The sequence below is a fragment of the Loxodonta africana genome, chromosome 3, assembly GCF_030014295.1.
Source record: "Loxodonta africana isolate mLoxAfr1 chromosome 3, mLoxAfr1.hap2, whole genome shotgun sequence".
Taxonomy (NCBI): Eukaryota; Metazoa; Chordata; class Mammalia; order Proboscidea; family Elephantidae; genus Loxodonta; species Loxodonta africana.
The window spans coordinates 745,509-765,405 of record NC_087344.1 but is presented as its reverse complement, the minus strand read 5'-3'; the positions used below and the strand labels follow the sequence as shown (position 1 = coordinate 765,405).

The window sequence follows — 19,897 nt, the reverse complement described above, 5'->3', positions numbered from 1 at the left end:
GCCAGGGCTAGCAGCCCAGAGTCACAGCCACTTGACACCTGTCCAGGCTCACACCCCTGGAGACCCCTCCTGCTGACCTCGGGGCTTCACCTTCCAGCTCACCTGCCCTGAATCCCCAGCCTAGTGCCCACCCAAAGCTTCCATCGAATTCCAGGGCTCGCTGGGGCTGGGGCCACACACACCGACTGCAGTCACGCGGCACGCAGGTGTAGAAGTATTGATAACCACACCACCTTCCTGACCGAGAAGCATCAACCCTGTGTAGACGTTCCCACCTGCCATCACCTCCCTCCGCTTGGACCCCCCAATCTGAGCCCCTCCCTTTAAGGAGTCCCACCCCCAGGGATCAGTCCCTGGAGAAGGACATCATGCTTGGCAGGGTACAGGGTCAGCGGAAAAGAGGAAGACCCTCAACGAGGTGGATTGATGCAGTGGCTGCAACGATGAGCTCAGGCATAAGAACGATTGTAAGGATGGCGCAGGACTGGGCAGGAACCGACTCGACGGCACCTAACAACAACAACAACCCCCAGCCCAGAAACCCCTTTCCCCTCCCTAATCCCCCCACCTTCATCACTGCCCTCAGTGGCAGAGGCGGATCTTGGGAGCACAGGGCAGGCAGAACGCAGCGTCCCATGCCCAGACTGGCTCCCAAGGCCCAAGTCCAATGGCACAGCCAGCCCAGTAGCCCTTTGAGGATGCTCAGCACCCCCTCATTTTGCCGATGGCTGGGATGGGTGGCCAGATGCCAGAGGGCTCCTCCCTGGTCTCTGTTCTGGGCTCAGTCGCTAGTCTCCCAAGCGGCGGGACATTCCCGAGCCCTGGCCACATCCCCTCCATGACCCTGGCACTTACAGATGCTGCCCGAAGGCACCAGGCCCACATGGGCACCCGCGGGCGCGGGGCTGTGACCAGGCTCTGCTTAAATGCCCATTTACACAGGAGACACACCCAGTCCTGGCCGGGGGCCTGGTCAGTTCACACCTGCACCTTGACCAGCACCTCTGCCTCACAATCCCACCCACGCACACACTAAGTGTGCAAGAGGACCCACACCCAAGCATGTGCACAGGTGCACACACGCATGTCGCCTGCTGTGAGAACACACGTGCACACAGTTACACCAGCAGTCCTCTCTTTATTTCCTCCAGGGCAGCAGCCCCTCCCGGAACCTGGATCCCACCTCCGGGCCTTCTGTACTGTCCCGCCCCTGGGGAAAGGGGCTCAGAGCACAGTCTCTGCAGCACTGGGGTCCTCCAGGAACGCACTGATGTGTTTGGGGCGCTGCAGACCTCCTACAAGGTCCATGTCCACTCCTGCCTCCTCCTGCAGAGTGTCCTCTTCCTCCTCCTCCCTCCCTTGGTCCTTGGAAAAGTACAGGAACACCTGGCGTGTGGGCGCCAGAGGGGGCAGGAGGGATGGTCAGCCCACGGGCCTGGCGCTAGGTGCCTCCAGCCCCCATCCCAGGCCGCGGTCACCTCCTCCAGGGTGGTCTGGCTCACAGAGAAGTCCTCCACGCCGTGCTCAGCACCGTGTGCTGTCAGCTCGCCAAAGACGCGTGCCAGAGTGCAGGCCCCATCTGCTGGAAGGTGGAAGCGCAGGCGCCCACCGTGTGCCTCCCGCAGCTCGGCGCCAGGGAACGCCGCTGCCACAAACTCCGCCACCGGCTTGGGCCGTGCCGCAGGCACCCGCAGAGTCAGTGTGTGGCCAGCCCCGAACCTGGGGCAGGTGAGGCCAGGGCTGTTGGACTTGCTCAGGGCCCGTCCCTACACCTGCACCGGCTTGACTCCCCCACTCCAGGATTCACCGTGCAGTCCCTGGCTAGTCCTCACCCTCCCTCTAACACACACCTCTTGCATAGCCCCATCCCTAGTTTACCCTCCCTTCCTCCACCTCTGCTCAGGGCCCGGCCCTCACCACTCCCGACCCCACCTCTATCCCTCCTCCAAACTTGTCCACAGCCTAGAGCTCACTCATCAGGCCCTGCCCCCACTCCCTTCGCCTAGACAGCCAGCTAACCTGGGGTCCACTTGGCCCCACTTAGGGCCTCTCCTCTAGCCCCACCCACCACATCCCCCTCTTCCCTCCTAGTCCCGCCCCCACACCTGTCTGGAGGCCCCGCCCACTCACCTGCCTTTGAGGTACTGCGGGCTGCCCAGGCAGCGGAAGCGCCCATTGGTCATGATGGCCAGCCGCGTGCACAGTGCCTCGCACTCCTCCATACTGCCAGACGAACGCCATGAGTCCAGCAGGGCCTGGAACCCAGCCTGCCAGGGCCACCCCTCTTCTCCCGACTACGTTCGGCCCCTCGCCACTGAATCCCCACACTCCGGTGCCTGGTATCATGCTCTGGGGTCACCTCTGGCTCAGCTGAGTAACAGCCCCCCTTTCAGAACCACCCATCCCATGCCCCCCAGCTCTGAACAGCCTCAAGGGGGCCTGGCCCACTTCTCACTGCCAGCTTCATCGGACTGGCCTGAGCCCTCCCACAGGGCTTGGACCAGCACCAGCATGGGGCCCACCTGTGTGAGGTAAGCACCACAGAGCGGCCCTCCCGCACTATGGACAGGAGGCTGTTCCAAAGGAAGCGCCGAGCGTGGGGGTCCATGCCCGTGGTTGGCTCATCCTGGGAAGGAGGGACCATAAGCCCGGTCCGACGCAGTACCAGGCCCGCCCCCACACCTCCCTACGCACCAGGAAGACGACGGCTGGGTCCCCAACCAGTGCCACCGCTGTCGCCAACTTCCGCTTGTTGCCGCCACTGTAGGTGCCCGCCGGCCGATCAGAATAGCGCAGAAGCCCAAGGCGCGCCAGGCCTAGGTGGGCAGTCTGTGGAGCAGGGCAGAGAGAGTCAAGGAGAGAAGGGGCAGATTCTCCGGAGGGGAGCAGAGTAAAGACAGAAAGTGGAAGGGGCAGTGGGGTGTAGGAGCTGGGGGAGGGTGGCAGGACTGGGGTAACGGGAGGCACAGCCTGGCTCACCTGGGCTACCTGGGCCTCTGGGATGCCACGCAGACGTGCAAACAGCTCCAGGTGCTCGTGGCCAGTCAGCAGTTCAAAGACAGCATCAGACTGTGGGCAGTAGCCCATGTGGCGGCGCGCGGTGGCCAATTCCTGGGCCACTCTGAAGGGTGAGGGGACAGGGGACTTAGGGACTGGCTAGACCCTGGCCATGCTGTGTGGGGACACAGGGGTCTGAGGGCCCACTTCTTGTTGTTGAGTGGCAGGGAGTGTATCAAGGCCCCCCACCGGAGCTCCCTCACCTGTGGCCCGCCAGCACAGCCTCGCCCCCACTGGGCAGCGTGTCCCCAGTCACCATGCGCAACGTGGATGTTTTCCCTGCTCCGTTCACACCCAGCAACCCAAAGCACTGCGGAGAGACATAAACTGCCTCAGAGAGGCCTCTCCCCTTGTTCCTACACCTCCGATTCCACAAGGGGTGCGGTTCTGAGTTTCTGCTTAAAGAAGGGGGACCCTTGAGGTGTGTGGGGAAGCATAAAGCTGTCACTTAGTGAGGACCAACTGTGGGCACATGAAATGTGTTTAATTAACCCTGGAATTTAGTAGGTATCCCGTAAAGGTCAAACACAGCAGGTGCTCAGTAAACATCAGGGCATGAGACTCCCGAATGTTTTCCGTGCACAGTGGGTACCTAAGGAGCAACGGTACCTAGTGAGTACTCAGAGGTTTGGAACAGGCAGTCCAAGGCGGAGAGATTTGCCAGGCACACAGTAGGTGCTTGGTGAAGAGTTACTGCCATTTATGCTAACACAAAACATGTGTTTATAAATGTAGACTGGCCCTTAGTAAGTGGTCAATAAACAGCACATTGCAAATAAATGTGCACATAGTAGGTGCTTGAAAGTAAATGTGTGCAAACCAGATGCCATGAGCAAGTGCCTGGTACAGATGCATATACAGCAGGGGCTCAAAAAATGCCTGTTAATGCTCAAGAAACGGTGGCATTCAATACAGCTTTGGTATGCACAGTGTGTGCTCAATAAAGGTTTGTTGCCACATAGGAAGGCTCAACAATGGTTTAGGGCACATGATTGGTACTCACTAGATGCTGGCACATAGTAGGTGCTTAATTAATGCTTACTGGCAGAAAGCTTACTAATACCTTGTTGCAAACTTTAGTGGGACTAAAATGTAACCATGCAGCAGGTGCTCAGTGATGGTTTGTTGGCACACACAGCAGGTATTTGATAAGGAATTGTATATGCACAGTAGGTGCTCAATAAAGAGCTGTGGGCATTCAGTAGGGCAGCAGCTCACTGCCTCTGTACCCCACTGCACCCCAGACTTACCTCACCAGGGGGGATACCCAGGCACAGGCGGTCAACAGCCGGCATCCTCTGGCCGCGGTACACCTGGGAAGGGAGTGCAAGTCCCTGAGTACAGGTGGGTGGGCTGGTGGGAGCCCCCCACCAGCCCCTCACCTATCCACACCCACTTTGGTCAGGTCCCTCAGCACCAGCACATCACCCTGGGTGTCCCCTTGGACCACCCGCTCCCGTTCATGGGCCACATCCTCATCTTCCTCCCCCAGAGGCAGAAGAGGCTGCAGCTTGGGCCTGGGAACAGAGATAAGAGTTGGCCCAAAGCGTGGCCCCCAGATACTACCCCCCTCCCCCCAGCCCCCCCACTGACTGTGGAAGGAGGTAGTGGAGGTGTTGTAGCAAGAGTGTGAAGAGGAAGAAGAGGGGCCCCTGCACTGCCATGGCCAAGAGGTTCTTGCCGACCACCTCCCAGCGCAGAGGCGATTGGAACTGCCTGTCTCCTGTGGGCACAGAGAGGAGGGACTTGGTCCCTGGGGGACTTGGTTTCCAGCCCCTTCCCCATCCAGACCACCCTAGATTCTTAAGGGAAAGGGCCAGGAATTGAATGGGCTACTCAACTGAGGTTTAGTTGCCAGACAAAATTGTGATATCATTATCTGCCTTATTTAGGGTCTTAGGCCTCTAGTGATGTGACCCAAGATGGAATTAGCTTTTATGACTGCCCTATGTACCTTTAACTTGTCCCAAACTTGGGACTCCTTAAGACATGGTTCTTTTCCTGGGGGCTGCTGTTTGTCCCCACTTTGTAAATTGATTCTTAGGTGCCAGTGCCAAGGATGGTGGCTACCTAAAGGCATGGCCCCACCTGGCAGGAAGTTCTCACCCAGGCGCTCAAAGGCATCAGCCATGGCCTGGTTCCGCACCATGTCAATGAGCCCTCGGCCCAGGCAGAAGTGAGGGAAGATGAGAAAGACCCGTTTCAGGATTTGGCTCACCTCCAGCAGCTTCTGATTAGGAACAAGAAGAGGGAGGTGGGTCAGATGTGAAGGCCAATGCCCTGACCAACCTGAGACCCAGCCTCACAGTGCCCCACCTGGTCGGAGAAGAGCTCAAGTACAAAGGTGGCCATGCTGCCATTGATGCCAATGAAGAGATTGATGCAGGTGAGCACCACGTAGGCCGTGCTAGGCACGGAGAAGAAGAAGGAGGCTGGGTACATGAGTGGCGTGATTGACCAGCTGAGGGAGCAACAGGAGCCACCAGGGCAACTGCTCAGACACAAGGCTGAGCAGCCTCAAGAGGAATACAGATTTTCCCTCATCTGCGCCTTCAAAAAAACCCATCGCTGTCGAGTCAATTCCAACTCATAGCAATCCTATAGGACAGAGTAGAACTGCCTCATAGAGTTTCCAAGGAGCGCCTGGTGACTTCTGTGCCTTAGGCCTCAGTTAATGTGACCCAGAACAGGATGAGCTTTTAAGGCCACTTCAGCACATCATTGAATCAGACCACACTTGAGGTCACCCTAGACCTCCACATTCCCTCCCCAGATACTCCCGCGACAGCATTAGGTGAGGAGGAAGAGAAGGGCAGTGAGAATGGGCCTTCAGGAACTGGGAGTCTCACCCATACAGTAGCAGCAGCAGTATGAGGGCAGGCAGGTTTGCAGGGGCCACATATGCCTTCTGCTGGAAGGCCAGGAAGATGAGCACCACAATGCATGCCGTCACCAGGTAGTTACACTGCATTGAGGATGGCCCATACTCATATCAGTGTGTATGGGCAGGGACAGCCACCCTCAGCCCTGTGCCCTACCTTGGTCTCCCTGCTCTTGGGACAAGAAGACATGAGGTCTTCAATAATCCCCAAGACCCTTCCCCAACCTGGGCCATCCTGGATAAGCCTCTGCCCAGAAGGGGCTGGAAGAGATGGTGGCTGGGCCCCCACCCCTCCAGGCAGCCCCTCACCATGTCCCAGAGAAAGTTGCCAAGCCAGTAGAAGGTGGCAGGCAGGCCCCCCACAAGCTGCAGGTGTTTGGCTCCGGTGACACGTTCCTCAATGAGGACAAGGGTGAAGCTGGCAGGGACAAAGGACATGGCGAAGACCACACAGATGGAGACGAGGACATCCACTGAGGAAGCCATCCTGGGGGCAAAGGTACAAGGTCTTTTGGAGGGAGGAGGGCACTTGAGCTGCTCAGAGATGAACCGTGCATGTCACGGACAAGACAAAGGTCTACAAGGCCAGTTACTGGTGGGGGAGATGGCACAGGCAGTTTAGGGAGGAGAGTGGCTGTGTCATTTGGCAGGGAGAGGTTGTCCAGGTCTGTTACGATAAAGGTTGGTGGGACAAAGGTGTGTGGGCTGTAGGCGAGCCTGGAGCTTGTTGAGGCTGACGATGTTCTGTTGGCCTGGCCAGAAATAGTGAGGAGCAGTCCCTGTTCCCTGTTTCCATGGTGAGGGTGTGGCAAAAATGAGAATCTAGCTCTCACCACCCAAGACAGCAGAGACCCAGGTGGCGGAGAGTACATGGGGTGGAAGACTCACAGTGCGGCCTCAGACAGCTGCTCCCTGGTGAGGTTCAGGGGGTGGTTAAGCGTGGTGATGCTGTGGGTGCGGTGGGTGGGGCCTGCGGGCAGGTGGGCATGTAGGAGTGCGTTGTTGGCTCGGTTGACAAAGGCCACCATGGCATGCCAGCCCTTGTTGTTGAACCAGACCTGGGGCAGGGACAGGGCAAGGCCTGGGGTCATGGCTGGGGGTCAGGATGGAGGGTTGGGTCTGTCCCCCTGCCCACTGCCCACCACCCCCAGCTCCCACCTTGAGGCTATCCTGAGCACCTAGGCCAAGAGCGCAGGCTGTGAGGTTCAGGACGCGGTCCAGGGCCCTCCCAGGTGGGGGGTTCAGCAGAGCCCGTAGCTTCTCTACCAAGCGGCCCACATCCTGCTCTGGAGGCAGGCCTGGATCACGGCCCCCCAGAGAGAAGCCCCCATACCTGTGTGGCAGTGAAGGCAGCGAGGGGCAGCTAAGGGCCCAGGAGGATGGGGTGTCGTGGGCCCCCCCAGGAGGCAGGGAGTGGCCAGCTGAGGGCCCGGGAGAGTGGGGTATGGAGGGCCCCCTCAGGAGGCAGGGAGGGGGTGGTGGGACTGGAACCCAGGGCAGGGAACCGCCAAGTCAGTTCCATTCTCACCTGACCTCATTCACCCATTTCTTTGTCTTCAGGCTATGGGAGAAACAGACATAGACACAGAGAGATGGAGATGGGGCAGAGATAGGGGAGAGACGGGGAAGAAACAGGGAAGAGATGGGGGAGAGGCAAAGATGTGGAGAGACACAGACAAGGGGAGAGACAGAGATGGGGAGATAGATGAGGAAAAAGAGACAAGGGAGACAGAGACAGGGAGATGGGGAGAGACAAAGAAGAAAGACAGAGAAGGGGACAGAGACAGAAAGGAGAGACAGAATGACAGAGATGCAGGCAGAGACAGAATTAAGAGGAGTGAAACATTCAAACAAAGAGAAATCTGGTGGCGGGGGGGAGGGCCCTGGGAAGGTCCCAGCCTACAGCTCTAGGCTGGGGTCCCCTGACCAGCCCACTTCCCAAACCAAGGCCCCCCAGCTGCAGCCAGTCCCGACAGCTCACCCCTGGCGCACCAGACGTGGGTAGGTCTTGACCAGGAAGTCAGAGAGGTTCCGGCCTGTCAGGTTCTGCACCACCTCACCCGAGCCCGTCAGCACCTGGGGTGGCGGGGGGCCACCGGCTGCGGCTGGGCAAACGGGTAGTAGGCGGCGGGCGCCAGGTTGGCTGCACTGGCAAGGTGGAGACGGAGACTCGGGGGTCCAGTTGCCCCTGGCCAAGACCTCAGCCACGTCCTCTGGCACCTCAGGCACCAAGAACAGGCAGGCAGGGAGCGGCGTGCACTTGGGCACCCTGCAGGGAGTGGGGGCAGGACTGTGGGCAACCAGGCTTCCAGGGGCACCCAGGTCCTCAGCAAGCATGGAGGGTGTTCTGGGCATCCACTGACGTCCACTAGCCAGAGCTCAGATGGGGAAACTGAGGCCAGAGAGAGGCAAGGTCCAGGTGGTGGGTCCTCACCTGTCGGAGATGTTCTGCAGGTATTGCTCCTCCAGCCCTGCCTCCGCCAGCAGTGCCTCAAGCAGGTGGGCACTTTTGGGACCCCCTGGGGCATCCTTGCTATGTGTGTGAGGGATGCAAGGTCAGAGCTGTGCCCACAGGCCCTGGCCCCCCCACACTACCCCCCTTCCTCCCACACTCACCTGAAGAAGGACACTTGGACCCCATACATGGCTGGACTGAGCTGCAGTGCTGGGTAGTGTCCGAAAGGTGGTACCATGAGGCTGAACACCAGCGCCAGGCCCACGAAGAGGGCGGGCAACACGATCTAGGAGCCAGCCTGTCAGTAGCTGCCTTGTCTGTCCTCCAGGCTTTCCCACATCCTCCTTCCTCCCACTCCAGAACCAGCTGTGGCTCCTTAGTGCCCTCAATAGATGTGTTCATAGTGGAACATAAATGAACAAGTAGTTGAATTAGGCCACCAAGTAGTTGGCTAGCAGAGAGAACAGGCACCTGGGTCCCCTATGCACCCTGCCTAGTGCCTGGCCCCCTTACCTGTGCGAACAGGCCTCGGCGACAGCGGTGGGCCAGCAGAAAGCGCTTTAGAAGCAGGGCCCACAGCTGCTGGCGGGTCAGCACCCAGCCCTCTACCCGGCCTGCAGCTTCCAGGCCAGAGCCCTGCAGGGCCTGCGTCTCTGGGACCAGTCCAGCTGTGGGGACAGGAGGGTCAGTGCTCACACTGTGGATGACTGGAAGAGGACAGAGGGCCATAGTGGGAGACTCACCTGGCTCCCCATTCTCCAGGGCTGGCTCCTCAGGCAGCATCATGAGCCTTGTGGTTGTGACTGGGGCAGAAGAGCCCATGCCCAGGGACCGCCCATGGCTATCATCTGTGGGATGGTCAGGGGTCACAGGTCAGTGTTGAGCCTAGGGCTGGGTCACGGGTGGCTGTTGAGCCCAGGGTTGGGGTCAGAGGTCAGGAATGGGGGTCAGGGCTATGCCTTGGGCTAGACTTGGTTGGTGAACAGGACTTGGCCTAAGGTCAGGTCAGCTCCATCTCTGGACCAGGGTCAGGGGACAGGTCAGAGACCAGTGGCCGTACCCTCTGGGTCTGTGTCCACACCACAGTGCTGTACCACCTTCAGGAAGATCTGGGGAGACAAGGCAGGGGTGTTCAGAGCTTGAGGACCCACAGGAGGAGAACTGGGGGCTGGAGGGCTGCCCATCCCTCATACACACTGTGGGTCCCCAGGGGCCCCCCAGCCTTCCTTCCTTGTGCAGGGACTGCCTCCTCCACAGACGGTTCTTGCCATCAATACGCAAACTCCTATTCATCCCCGAAAGCATCACCTCACCTCCTCCAGGCAGCCTGACTGCACAATGAGTTAAACCACTCCCCTGCCCCTGCACCTCCTCGAGGCTGGTGTCTGAGATCCCGTAGCTGCTGAGCCCGAGCTCCCCCAGCCGTCTGTCCAGCTCGTGAAAGAGCTTGGCGAAGCTTCCATCTAGGGCACCCCCGTAGGGCAGGGCCAGCACCAGCTCACACGGCAGCTCCTCCACGAGCCGTGCACCGGGCACCTGGCACTGCACCAGGGCCAGCAGCTGGGCTGCATCTGGGCAGGCGGGGGCTGCGTCAGGGCCCTTCATGTCAGAGACCCTAGCCCCCCATCCCCATCTCCCAAGGAAGGGGGCTCAGGTGACCCATGAGTGGCCTGGGCTCAATCTGGGGTCAGAGCTGGAATCCAGCAGGGTCAGGGGTGGGTTTGCATGTGAACTCAGTCCAGGTTAGGTTATAGGAAGGGATTAGAGTTTGGGTTCAACTCAGGGTCAGGGTCATGAGCATCAGGCTCAGCCTAGGGGTCAGGTGTCTAGTCTGAGTACCACCACCCACCGTCCCGTCCCTTCTCGGTTTTCTGCCCCAGCCCTCACCAGTCACTCTGCCCTGCTCTCCTTCCTGCCCAGCGTCCACACCATGCTTCAAGTCAGCATCACCCTACAGGCAGAGGGACTTCAGCTGGCATGTCTTCCCAGGGCTGGGCAGAGTCTTGGGGGTCGGGGCTCAGCTTCAGCCCTCACCTTCATGCTAGTAATCAGTGGTGGGGTACCCTTAACCAGCGTCAGGTAGTAGCCAGAGCCCAGGTGACGACGCAAGAAAAGCGGGGAGCCACAGCAGCACAAGCGGCCGCCTGTCACCACAGCCACGCGGTCTCCCAGCAGCTCCGCCTCATCCAGGTGGTGGGTGGAAAGGATCAGTGTTCGCCCTGGGCACAGAGACCCAACCGCATGGGCCCTCAGGCTGCCTGGCCTTTGCCCAAGTTGTGGTCTCTGACAGAGATTGCCTGCCCCACACAGCAAACTCCTACTCATCCCTCAAAACTCCAGCCCCAGGAATTCCTCCCTGGAAACCTTTTGACCCCTCAAGCAGAATCCAGGGAAACCTCAGCTGCCCTTTCCTTACCTTTGCGGTATTTGAGCAGCAGTTCCCAAATGTTGCGGCGGGAAGCAGGGTCCACTCCAGCCGTGGGTTCGTCCAGGATAACGACATGAGAGCCCCCCACAAAGGCGATGGCCACTGAGAGCTTCCTCTGCATCCCACCTGAGCAGGGACAGGTGGTGGAATCTTAGCAGGACCCCAGGCCTGGGTGGGGGCAGGGGGTGGGGTCTTAGCAGAACACCAGCCCTGGGTGGGAACAGGGGGCAGAGTCTTGGCAGTACCCCAGGGCTGCCTCCCCCTTTCCATATGCCGAGACTTCAGGGACTTCAGTGCTTGGCTTCTCCTGGGTCCCCCAGACCTGACGGTCTGGCTCCCCGAGTTCCCTTGGGATAAAACCTCAGCCAGCCCCCCTCCCCCAACCTGGAGGCAGTCTCCAGGGGCCAGGCTCACCAGAGAGGTGACGCGTCTGTGTCCAGCGCTTCGGGATGAGCCCCACGTCCCCCAGCAGCCGATCCTGCTCGGGCCCCACAGCAGAAGCACTGAGCCCCTTCATTCGCCCGTAGAACCAGACATGCTCGTCCACGGTGAGCCTGGGATCAGGAGCCGACACAGAGTGGGTGCCTGGGGGGTGGAGGCTCGGAGGACGCCCTGCCCCTGCACCCCGCCCCCGCCAAGACGCACAGGTCAAACAGCACGTTGTACTGGGGGCAGACTCCCAGGTGGGGCCGGATGGCTGCCATGTGATACTGGACATCCTGGCCCAGAATGAAGGCAGAGCCGCCGCTGGGCGGGAAGAGGCCACTCAGGATGGACCTGGGGAGGTAGGGGTCTCAGGGGAAACCAAGACCCAGAAAGAAGGGGTACCCACACTTATAGAGCACCTACTGTATGCCTGGCCCAATTGGTTGTTATGTCCCCATTTTACAGGTGAGGGAAACTGAGGATCAGAGAAAACACTCATCACCTGCCCACTGTGTACCTGGAGTGAACTAGATGTCCCGCCCCCAATTTACACCTGTCCCACCGCTGGTGCCTTCCAGTTCAACAGACAGGGAAGCTGGGGGGGAGGGGGGACAGGGGAGGGCCGGCGGCTCACAACATGGTGGTCTTGCCGGCCCCGTTGTGGCCCAGCAAGGCGGTGATGTGACCCTGGTAGAAGTCCAAGCTGAGCCCGTGCAGGGCCGGTTGGGGACTGCCAGGGAAGTGCTTCTTCAGGGCCCGCACTGAGACACCAGGACGCAGGCCAGGCGGTTCCTCTTCCACCAGCACTGCGGGCGGGGACAGACGGAGGGTGGACTCAGCTTGGGGGCCAGGGGCTGCGCGGTGACTATGGGGAGACTGGGGAGTGGAGGTCTCCCAATGCCTCGGGAGGGGCAGGGGCTGCAAAGACCCTGGGGGGTGTCCATGAGAATTGAGAAGTGGTAACAGTTGGCCTCTGTAGTGGGTGATGCATTTAAGAGTTACAGTGAATCCCAGGGGACTGGGGGTGTCCAGAGGGTTGGAACCTGAGGGTTTTGGGGACCTAGTTTTTTTTTTGTTTTTTTTTTTAGTAGGCTCAGATGGGGGAGGGGCTAAGGCTTGTCGGGCCTCACCCTCCTGATCCTGAGTCGGGGAGATCGGGGCCGGGTCCTTGGGTGGTGGGGGCCCACACCAGTAGCTCCTCCGAAAGGGGAAGTTCCATGGTTCTGGGATCCCGTACTGGCCTGGGGGGTCGGTGCTCAGTTACCCCTTGCACCCCAGAGCACACCTCCTTCCAGCCACACGCCTGAGATCAGGGCGTCCAGGTACTACCTGTCTGGGAAACCCACGCTGGCCCGCCTCTCAAATGCAGCCACCGGTGCGCATACATCAGGAAGCCCTGGCCTCTCACCTAGGTACCCAGCCCCCAAGTACCAAAAGGCCTCAGCCGCGCCTCATCCGAAGCCCCGCCTCTAGACACAGCCTCTTGTGCGCAGGCACAAAGTGAGCTGACTTGGCCTGGTGGCCTCCAGGTAACAAGTGGCCCCAGGCCCAGCCCCTTAGTCCAGCCTCCTGCGCGCCTGTGCGCTCCGGTGCAGAGCCCCGCCCCCTACAACCCACCTGGGCACACGGCCTCCAGGTACCACGTGGCCAGGCCGTAGAGCGCGGCATCGAAAAGCAGCAAGCCAGAGACCTGGGCCAGGCTGAAGACGTCGGCAGCGGGCTCGGCGCCCACGTTGTTCCACTGCGCGCCCTCTCCTTGCTCCTCCAGCAGTGCCAGGCTCTCGCAGCCGAAGCCGAAGGCCACGGGCGACAGCAGGCTCTGCGGGCGAGGCGGGTGGGAGGGTCAGTGGGCGGGTGTGGCCCAGGGTGCCCCCCACCCGGCCCGGCCGGCTCTCACCGCGGCCACACGGCCGGCCACGGGCAGCCGGTCCCGCCACGCCACACACAGCACATAGGGCAGGTAGAGCGCGAAGTAGGCGAGGCCCCCACAGGCTGCAGCCAAGTTGGCGCGCGAGAAGAAGGCGCTCAGCAAGAAGCTCTGGACCACAGTGGCCACGGCGAAGGTCGCCAGAAACAGGAAGACCACGGCCGGGTGGCTGTAGGGGAGAATGTCCCCGAGCTGCGGGGACCAAGAGGCTCTCAGGGACCGGGCGCCCTATGCCTGTGACCCTCCCGCGCGCGCAGGCATTGCCGGTTCTACAGCCTGGAGGGCGGAGGCGTGCGCCCACCTTAAGCACCAGCACTAGCAACGCGGCGCTGAGAAGGAAGGGTCCGAGACAGGTGAGGGACCAGCCGAGCCAGAGCACCGCGCGGCCGAGCCCCATGGCCAGCATCGTGTCCCGCAGCCGCGTCTCCTTCTCGCGCACCACGGCCTTCACCGTCAGCGCCACCGAGTAGATCCAAGCCAGCGTCAGGAAGAGTGGCAGCGACCGGCTCAGAACGCGCAGGAACCTGGGGCAAGAGGCGGCTAGGGTGGGACTGAGACCCTGTGTAGTCGACCGACATGGCACAGCGGTCTGCGTCCTGGGTCCTGCGCCAGGGAGTTTCATCTCCCTTCTCACCCTCAGATTCCTGACTCGGCCTCGGGATCTTCTCGGGAATCCCAGCGGCTTCCACTCGGGTTCAAAGACTGGGGCCTCTGAACCAGTGGTTCGCCTGGAGTGCGTGGCAAACCCAGGCAATTAAACCACTTTTGGGGGCTGGGGACTGGGCACCCGTGTTTTTGACCCTCCAAGCCCTAAAGCTTTTGGAAAGGTCAGCCACCCGCCTCACAGGGCCTAGCTGCGCCGCCCTTAAGGACCCTGACCTCTGGGCCCCTCAGACCCTGATCTGGTGGGTGGGGGAACTGGGTGGGGGAGAGGGCGCGGGCGCTTACAAGTCGTCCACGAAGCACGGGTAAGGCATCTGCTGCAGATAGAGGCCCGTACGCGGAGTGGTACCGCTGAGCACCCGCACGGCTGCGCGCTCCACCAGGTCCTGCAGGTACACGAAGCCGCCCCACACGTAGCGCAGGTCGGTCAAGGGGTCAGCGGCCGGGCTGGGATCCCAAAACCTGCGAGAGGGGCATAGGGGGCAGATGCGGTGGGCTGTGGAGAGGGGCCTAGGAACTCGCAACTGGCTCACCTGGCCTTGCAAACAACCTTGGCTTCGCCCACTCCACGGGCCCAATTAGGCGTCTGACCCCGCCCACCACACCCTTGGCAGCGCCCATTACTGCCCTCAACCTATGCTCATTCCCACGTTATTTCAGACCCCGCCCACCAAGACTTGCTCATTTACCGTATGCAACCTAGGTTCTACCTATCACAGGCCCCAACCGGTCTGAGCCTCGGCTCCGCCCACCAGGCCTTTGAGCGTGCACCACCAGGCTCCACCCATTGCAGCCTCGGATAGGCTGAATGCACCTGGGCCCCGCCCACCATCGGCCCCGCCCACACCTCGCCCTGATTTTATTGGTCCTCATAACGTCGTCGATGTCCATGCGGATCTTGACGCGCAGGTGGTGGGAACCAGAGTCCGGGGCTGGGGGTTCCGTGGAGTCCAGGGGGCCCTCGGGCCCCAGGAAGACAAAGCCCGCCCAGAAGCGGCGCTCGGCCAGCAGCTGCAGGGCCCTCGCCACGAGCGCCGCCTCCGAGGGCATTGCCTCCAGCTTGTCCAGTGACACGCACTTGGGGAGGGGGCAGGAAGTGGGCCTAAGACACCGCCCCTCTCAGGCCCACTGAGTCCTCCCCCTGGACCTCAGGCTGGGCTGTCCTCGCGCTCAGAACCCCTCCCCCGAGGTCTGAGGAGGGCGGCTGCCCGCTCAGACCTCGGTAAGGTGAGATGCCCCCCTTTCAGGATCCACAGAGTGATAATCTTCCCCCTCAAAGTGCTCCAGGCCTGGAGACCACCCGCCTCAGACCCCCACAGAGCAGGCCATCTGCCCCCTCAGGCTCGCCCCAGGACAGGGCCCACTTCCCGCTCAGATCACCGCGTTGGGCCCCCCCCTCTCAGACGCAGATCTCTGATCGGTAAGCCCCTCACCTCCATCACACGGCCCAGCGTGCCCACCAGGCGCCCTACATCCGTGTGGGCCTCCCGCCAGCTGTAGCCACCCCTGCTGGGATCCAGGAAGTTTCGGAGGGCTTCGGTCAGCTCCTTGCCTCGGGGTCCTGGCTGACTCTTCCCTTTGTCCTGCAGCTGCAGGAGTCCCTGGTGGGTGGCAAAGGTGGGGTCTGTCTGCACTGGGCCTTCACGGCCCTGTCACCCCTCTCCCCATCCACAGACCCTGCATCCCTATCTCACACCTTTGCCAGGCCTGCCCCTTGCCTGGAAGACCCTTCCCTGTCCTTTGCCCAAATCCTTCAGAAGGCATATGTGCCTGGGGGGTGGTGAACGAATGTGGAGCAAGCCTCCATCCTGGGCCCCACCTGCAGCATGGCCATGTTTGCACTGTCATTCATGAAGTTGAAAATTTGGGGTCCCAGCACCTCCCACACCTCTTGGATGTCCCTCAGCACAGCCAGCTGCTCGAAGGTCTGGTTCACCTGCATGGAGGCAGGACACAAGATCAATATTTGCCTCTGAGCCTTTGCACGTGCTGGTCCCCCTCTGCCTGCAATCTGGTGAACTCCTACTTTGCCTTCAAAACCCTGTTCCCATGACCCTCCTCCCAGAAGCCTCCTGGACACACCAGCCCTGGGTCCGTCCTGCTGGCCTCACCCTGACGCAGTAGCATCAGGGCAACCCTCACCTGGGCCATGAGCTGCCGGGTGAAGGGTGTGTCAGGCGTGAACAGCAGTTTCCCGAGGACCAGTGGCTTTAGGCGCCTCCAAAGCAGGCGGGAGAGTGGGTGGGTGTCCAGGGCCCCCATCAGCTCAGCACAGGTGGGGCCTGGAGCAGGGGTATCATGAGGCCTGGCCCCTATGCCCACTGCCCCACTTCTCAAATGGGGAACCCAAGGCCAGTCACTCACTCAGGCCACCATCCACCAGGGCTGGTGCCAGCTCTTGGCCCATGAACTCCCTCAGGTTGATGTCCTCATACCAGTTGAGGGAGGGTACCCCTGGGCCACTGGGCCCCCTGGTACCACACAGTGCTGCTAACACCACCTTCAGGGGGCTACGGGTCTCTTGGGGTTTCTGTAACAGGACTCGCAGCTCGGCCAGGCTGGGCAGCGTCAGTAGCTGGAGGAAGGTCACCAGAGGGTGAGTGGCAACGCTTCCTCCAGCACGGTCCCTCCTCCAAGCTTTAACCAGGCCAGGGCTCTCTGCCTAATTCCCAAAGAGAATGGTGGGATGCCTATCACCTCCCCCTCCAGGCAGCCAGCCCTGATTGCTCCCTGCTTGGGGACGATGATGGGCAGGGCCTCTGACCTCCTGGGCCAGATTGCTGGCTGCCACCACAAAGCTGTCCACAGCCTCCCGAGCTTGGCCCAGCACAGAGTCCTGTGGAGAGAAACTAGTGACAATGACCTTGACGGAGTGCCTGCTCGGGGTCAAACACTCTGCTAAGTTCCCAGGTGGTCCCCATTTTACAGAGCAGGAAACAGGCTCTGAGAGGGGCTTGTCCAAGGTCTAGCGGACATCAGTGCTCACCACCACTCTAGCCACACCTGATGGGCACAAACAGGACAAGGAAGAGCACTCCAGGGACAGAGCTGGAGGTTGGAGGCAGAGGCTGGGAGAGGGGAGAAGCTGGCCCAGGACAGGGCAGTGCTGGGACTCCCTGGGCCTGCCCCGCCCCACCTCACCTCTGGCAGCAGGGTCCCTAGCAGCTCAGTGGCCAGCATGGCCAGGGTTGACGGTCCCTCCTGTGGCTGGTTGCTCTGTTGAGTCCCAGCTGGGGGCAGAACACGCGGGAACACAGGGTTAAGCAAAGCTTGGCCTGAGATGCCCCTCCACCTCGTGCCCATTTCACAGCTGGGCAAGTTGAGGCTCAGCGCCTCCTCACCTCTCCTGCGTGCCACCCTCAGCATGGGCAGCAGCTTCTCCAGGCTGGCCAGTGTCCTGTGGGCACTGGGGCCCCCCAGGACAGCCAGGAGCTGGGAGACCCTGGGGACAGAGACAGGGTGGAGCCAGGAGCTTGGACGGGCACTGCCACCCCCAAGCCTGCACCCACGGGTGCCTGGTGCTCACAGGGAGTTGTTGAAGTTGCTCAGGACCCCGGGCTCCTCAGCGGGTGTAGGCTGTGCCAAGCAGGTATTGTTCATGTTACAGATAAGGCCCTGGAGCCAGGGCACTGTGCCTGCCGATGGCAGCGGCTTGTTAAGGAAGTGGCCTGTGGGGAGATGTCCTGCGTTGGAGGCCTTGCTCCCTTTGCCTGAGCCCCACCATTTTGATCAACCCCACAGATTGCATGTCTCTAGCGACAGAGCGCTCATTCCCAGAATCATTTATTGGGTGCCCAGGGTGTGCTCCAGGCTACTCCCTGGGGGTCTCTGTGAGCCGGGTGATCCATTGGCCTCCCCCTGTCCCCACAAAGTGCCTGGTCCCTGGGGGGCTTACACTCATGGTGCTCGAATGGGGGGTGGTAGTGGCGGATAGCTACCAGGATGAAGAAGAGAAAGAGGGGCCACAGCAACTCGACGAGGAGCTGGATCTGGGGGGACAGTGCAAATGGAGGGCTAGTCGGGGGCAGTGGAGGGCGCCTGGCCCTCCCCACCCTGTCCCACCGCTGCCAGGTTACCGGCTGTCTCCGGCGATAGGTGAAATTCTTCCAAAGCAGCAGCCTCAGCTGCGTCCCGAAGGCCATGGTGGGACTAGACGGGCGACAGGGTAAAAGGGTCAAGACACCCGTCAGGCCGAGGACATACTGTGTGGCCACGGGAATCTCCCCGCCCTTCTCTGGTCCTCATCCCTCTATCTCAAAGGGTGGAGTCCTAGGAGGCTCTACTTAGGGCGGGGCAAACAGTTGGCGCGCTATAAGGGACTCTGCACTACGTGGTGGCTGGGGTCTGGAAGGCCCTACCCCTAAACGCTCAGGGGGCGGAGACTCGGTTTAACTCTTTTATCACCAGGCCCCACCCAAACCCCACCTAGGGGCCCTTCCCAGGTCTCCCTGGCTCCCAGTCCCCTCCCTCCCCTTCCCGCTACACCACTCGTGCCTAATGAAAACAGCAACGAATAAAATGTGCTGAGCCCACCTGGGTGGAAGTGCTAGATTATCACCCCATTTTACAGAAGTGGCAACTGAAGCCCAGGAAGCACCAGGGGGACAGGCAGGGTCTGTCCCACCCCTCGTGTATTATTTATTGCTCAGGAGCTCGAGGAAAAGGCAGCTATGGAGGCCTCTGGGACCAGCTGGGCTTGGAAGTCTAGCCTGGCCTACCTTGTACAGATGGGGAAACTGAGGCTGCTGGAAGGGCAGGGAGTTGCCAAAGGTCCCCGACTCAGGCCATAGAGATAGGAACTAGGACCCTGGACCCCCGAGCCTCACTCCAGGGCTCTTACTTTACATCACGCGGGATTTAGGATCTGAGCAGCAGCCTCAGTTTCCCCATTTGTAAAATGGGGGCAGGGGGATGGCGGGGTTCTAAGCGTGGAAGAGGCGGCAGGTGTATGTTGGCAAAGGCGGTCTCCAGTGACCTTGCTGCCCAGCCTCCCCCTTGAGGAGCAGCGGACTTTCCCAGCACTGACAGAAGGGGGTGAAGGGTGGGTGAGGGGCTGGGCTGCGCCCTCCCCCTCTAATTCCCAGGAACCTGCTTCCCACACCCCCGCCCGCTCATCCTCGAGCCTCGGGCCTTCCTCCCTCTCCAGGGCCCTCTCACCGTTCCAGCCTCCCAGGTCTGGAGGGCAGCGGCCGGGGAGCGCGGCCCTTTAAGAGAAGCCCCGAGACGGCGCAGCGCCCCCGAAGCCGATCGCTCTCCGCGTCCCGCTGAGGTGCCGGCCCCGCCCCCTCCAGCGGCCACTGGGCCCCTCCCCTGCCACTCACAGACCAGCCCCGCGGGAGCCGATGCGGAAGGCGGGGCCAGGCCAGGTGTCTTAAAGGGGCCGCGCACCTCTTGCTGCATCATCATGGGAGGAGCCCGGCGCCGGGCAAGGCACCCAAGGGCCAGCCTTCGGACACACAGACCGGCCAGGGCCCAGCCCAGGGAGCGGAGCTGTCCTCCTACGATGCACAGCCATCTGCAATACTGCAACTCCCCATTGCAGGAGGCCCCCTGCTGCCCACTCCCCCATCTGACCCTGGGGAGTTCGATGAGAATCATTCCTTCCTCATCCATTCATTCCATAAACATTCCTTGATCCCTGCAGGGGTCATCACTCTAAGATGGGGTCCTGGGTCCTAAGGATCACCTGATTTTGAGGAAAACCCCAGGATCTGCTTCCTCATTCTGGAAAATGGGTCTATTTCCCAAGCTCACTGTGAGGATGGGATCTAGAGCTCAGAAGGTGCCAGGGAAGAGGATGTGGGGAGCTTCGTGGTGAGGCTTTTAGGATGAATGGAAGTTTGCTAGAGAGGGCACTGGGTGCGGGGTTGAGGGTCCCACATTCTCTAACCATTGAGGGATGTCTAGGAGGCCCCCTTCTTACCCTCCCTCTGGCACCTCGAATCATTCATCCAACCAGGACTCGCCTGTGGCCTTGGGCCTCAGCTTCCTTCTCTCAAAAGGGCCATGAGGACTGACTTGGGTATGTCCCCCTTGCTCCCCAGACCCCCAAGGGCCCCA

The 19,897-nt window shown here is 61.0% G+C and overlaps 1 protein-coding gene across 12 annotated transcripts; it reads right to left on the bottom strand.

Moving 5' to 3' along the window:
* Window positions 1-1,115: 1,115 nt before the first annotated feature.
* ABCA7 (ATP binding cassette subfamily A member 7) lies at window positions 1,116-19,855 on the bottom strand. 12 transcript variants are annotated; one of them, XM_064280055.1, is made up of 47 exons: window positions 18,995-19,855; window positions 17,914-17,986; window positions 17,776-17,826; window positions 17,364-17,505; window positions 17,179-17,279; window positions 16,979-17,067; window positions 16,602-16,673; window positions 16,202-16,412; window positions 15,980-16,119; window positions 15,657-15,773; window positions 15,271-15,438; window positions 14,685-14,914; window positions 14,123-14,299; window positions 13,476-13,698; window positions 13,145-13,366; window positions 12,865-13,066; window positions 12,378-12,488; window positions 11,882-12,053; window positions 11,467-11,598; window positions 11,236-11,375; window positions 10,810-10,947; window positions 10,428-10,612; window positions 10,281-10,344; window positions 9,762-9,964; window positions 9,454-9,502; window positions 9,137-9,241; window positions 8,907-9,061; window positions 8,555-8,679; window positions 8,373-8,471; window positions 7,920-8,207; window positions 7,467-7,499; window positions 7,097-7,271; window positions 6,827-6,996; window positions 6,248-6,425; window positions 5,907-6,022; window positions 5,374-5,518; window positions 5,146-5,287; window positions 4,651-4,780; window positions 4,454-4,574; window positions 4,308-4,370; window positions 3,261-3,367; window positions 2,980-3,121; window positions 2,695-2,829; window positions 2,523-2,626; window positions 2,131-2,223; window positions 1,479-1,719; window positions 1,116-1,386 (listed from the first exon to the last, which is right to left on the bottom strand). In XM_064280055.1, exons 1-47 carry the CDS (start codon window positions 19,448-19,450, stop codon window positions 1,225-1,227), a joined length of 6,897 nt encoding a protein of 2,298 aa, XP_064136125.1. In that variant the 5' UTR covers window positions 19,451-19,855; the 3' UTR covers window positions 1,116-1,224. The 12 variants fall into 12 exon arrangements, 11 of the variants coding, with proteins under 11 accessions (XP_064136125.1, XP_064136127.1, XP_064136126.1 ...); XM_064280057.1 differs by having other exon boundaries at window positions 1,503-1,719; XM_064280056.1 differs by having other exon boundaries at window positions 5,164-5,287.
* Between the last annotated feature and the right edge of the window lie 42 nt (window positions 19,856-19,897).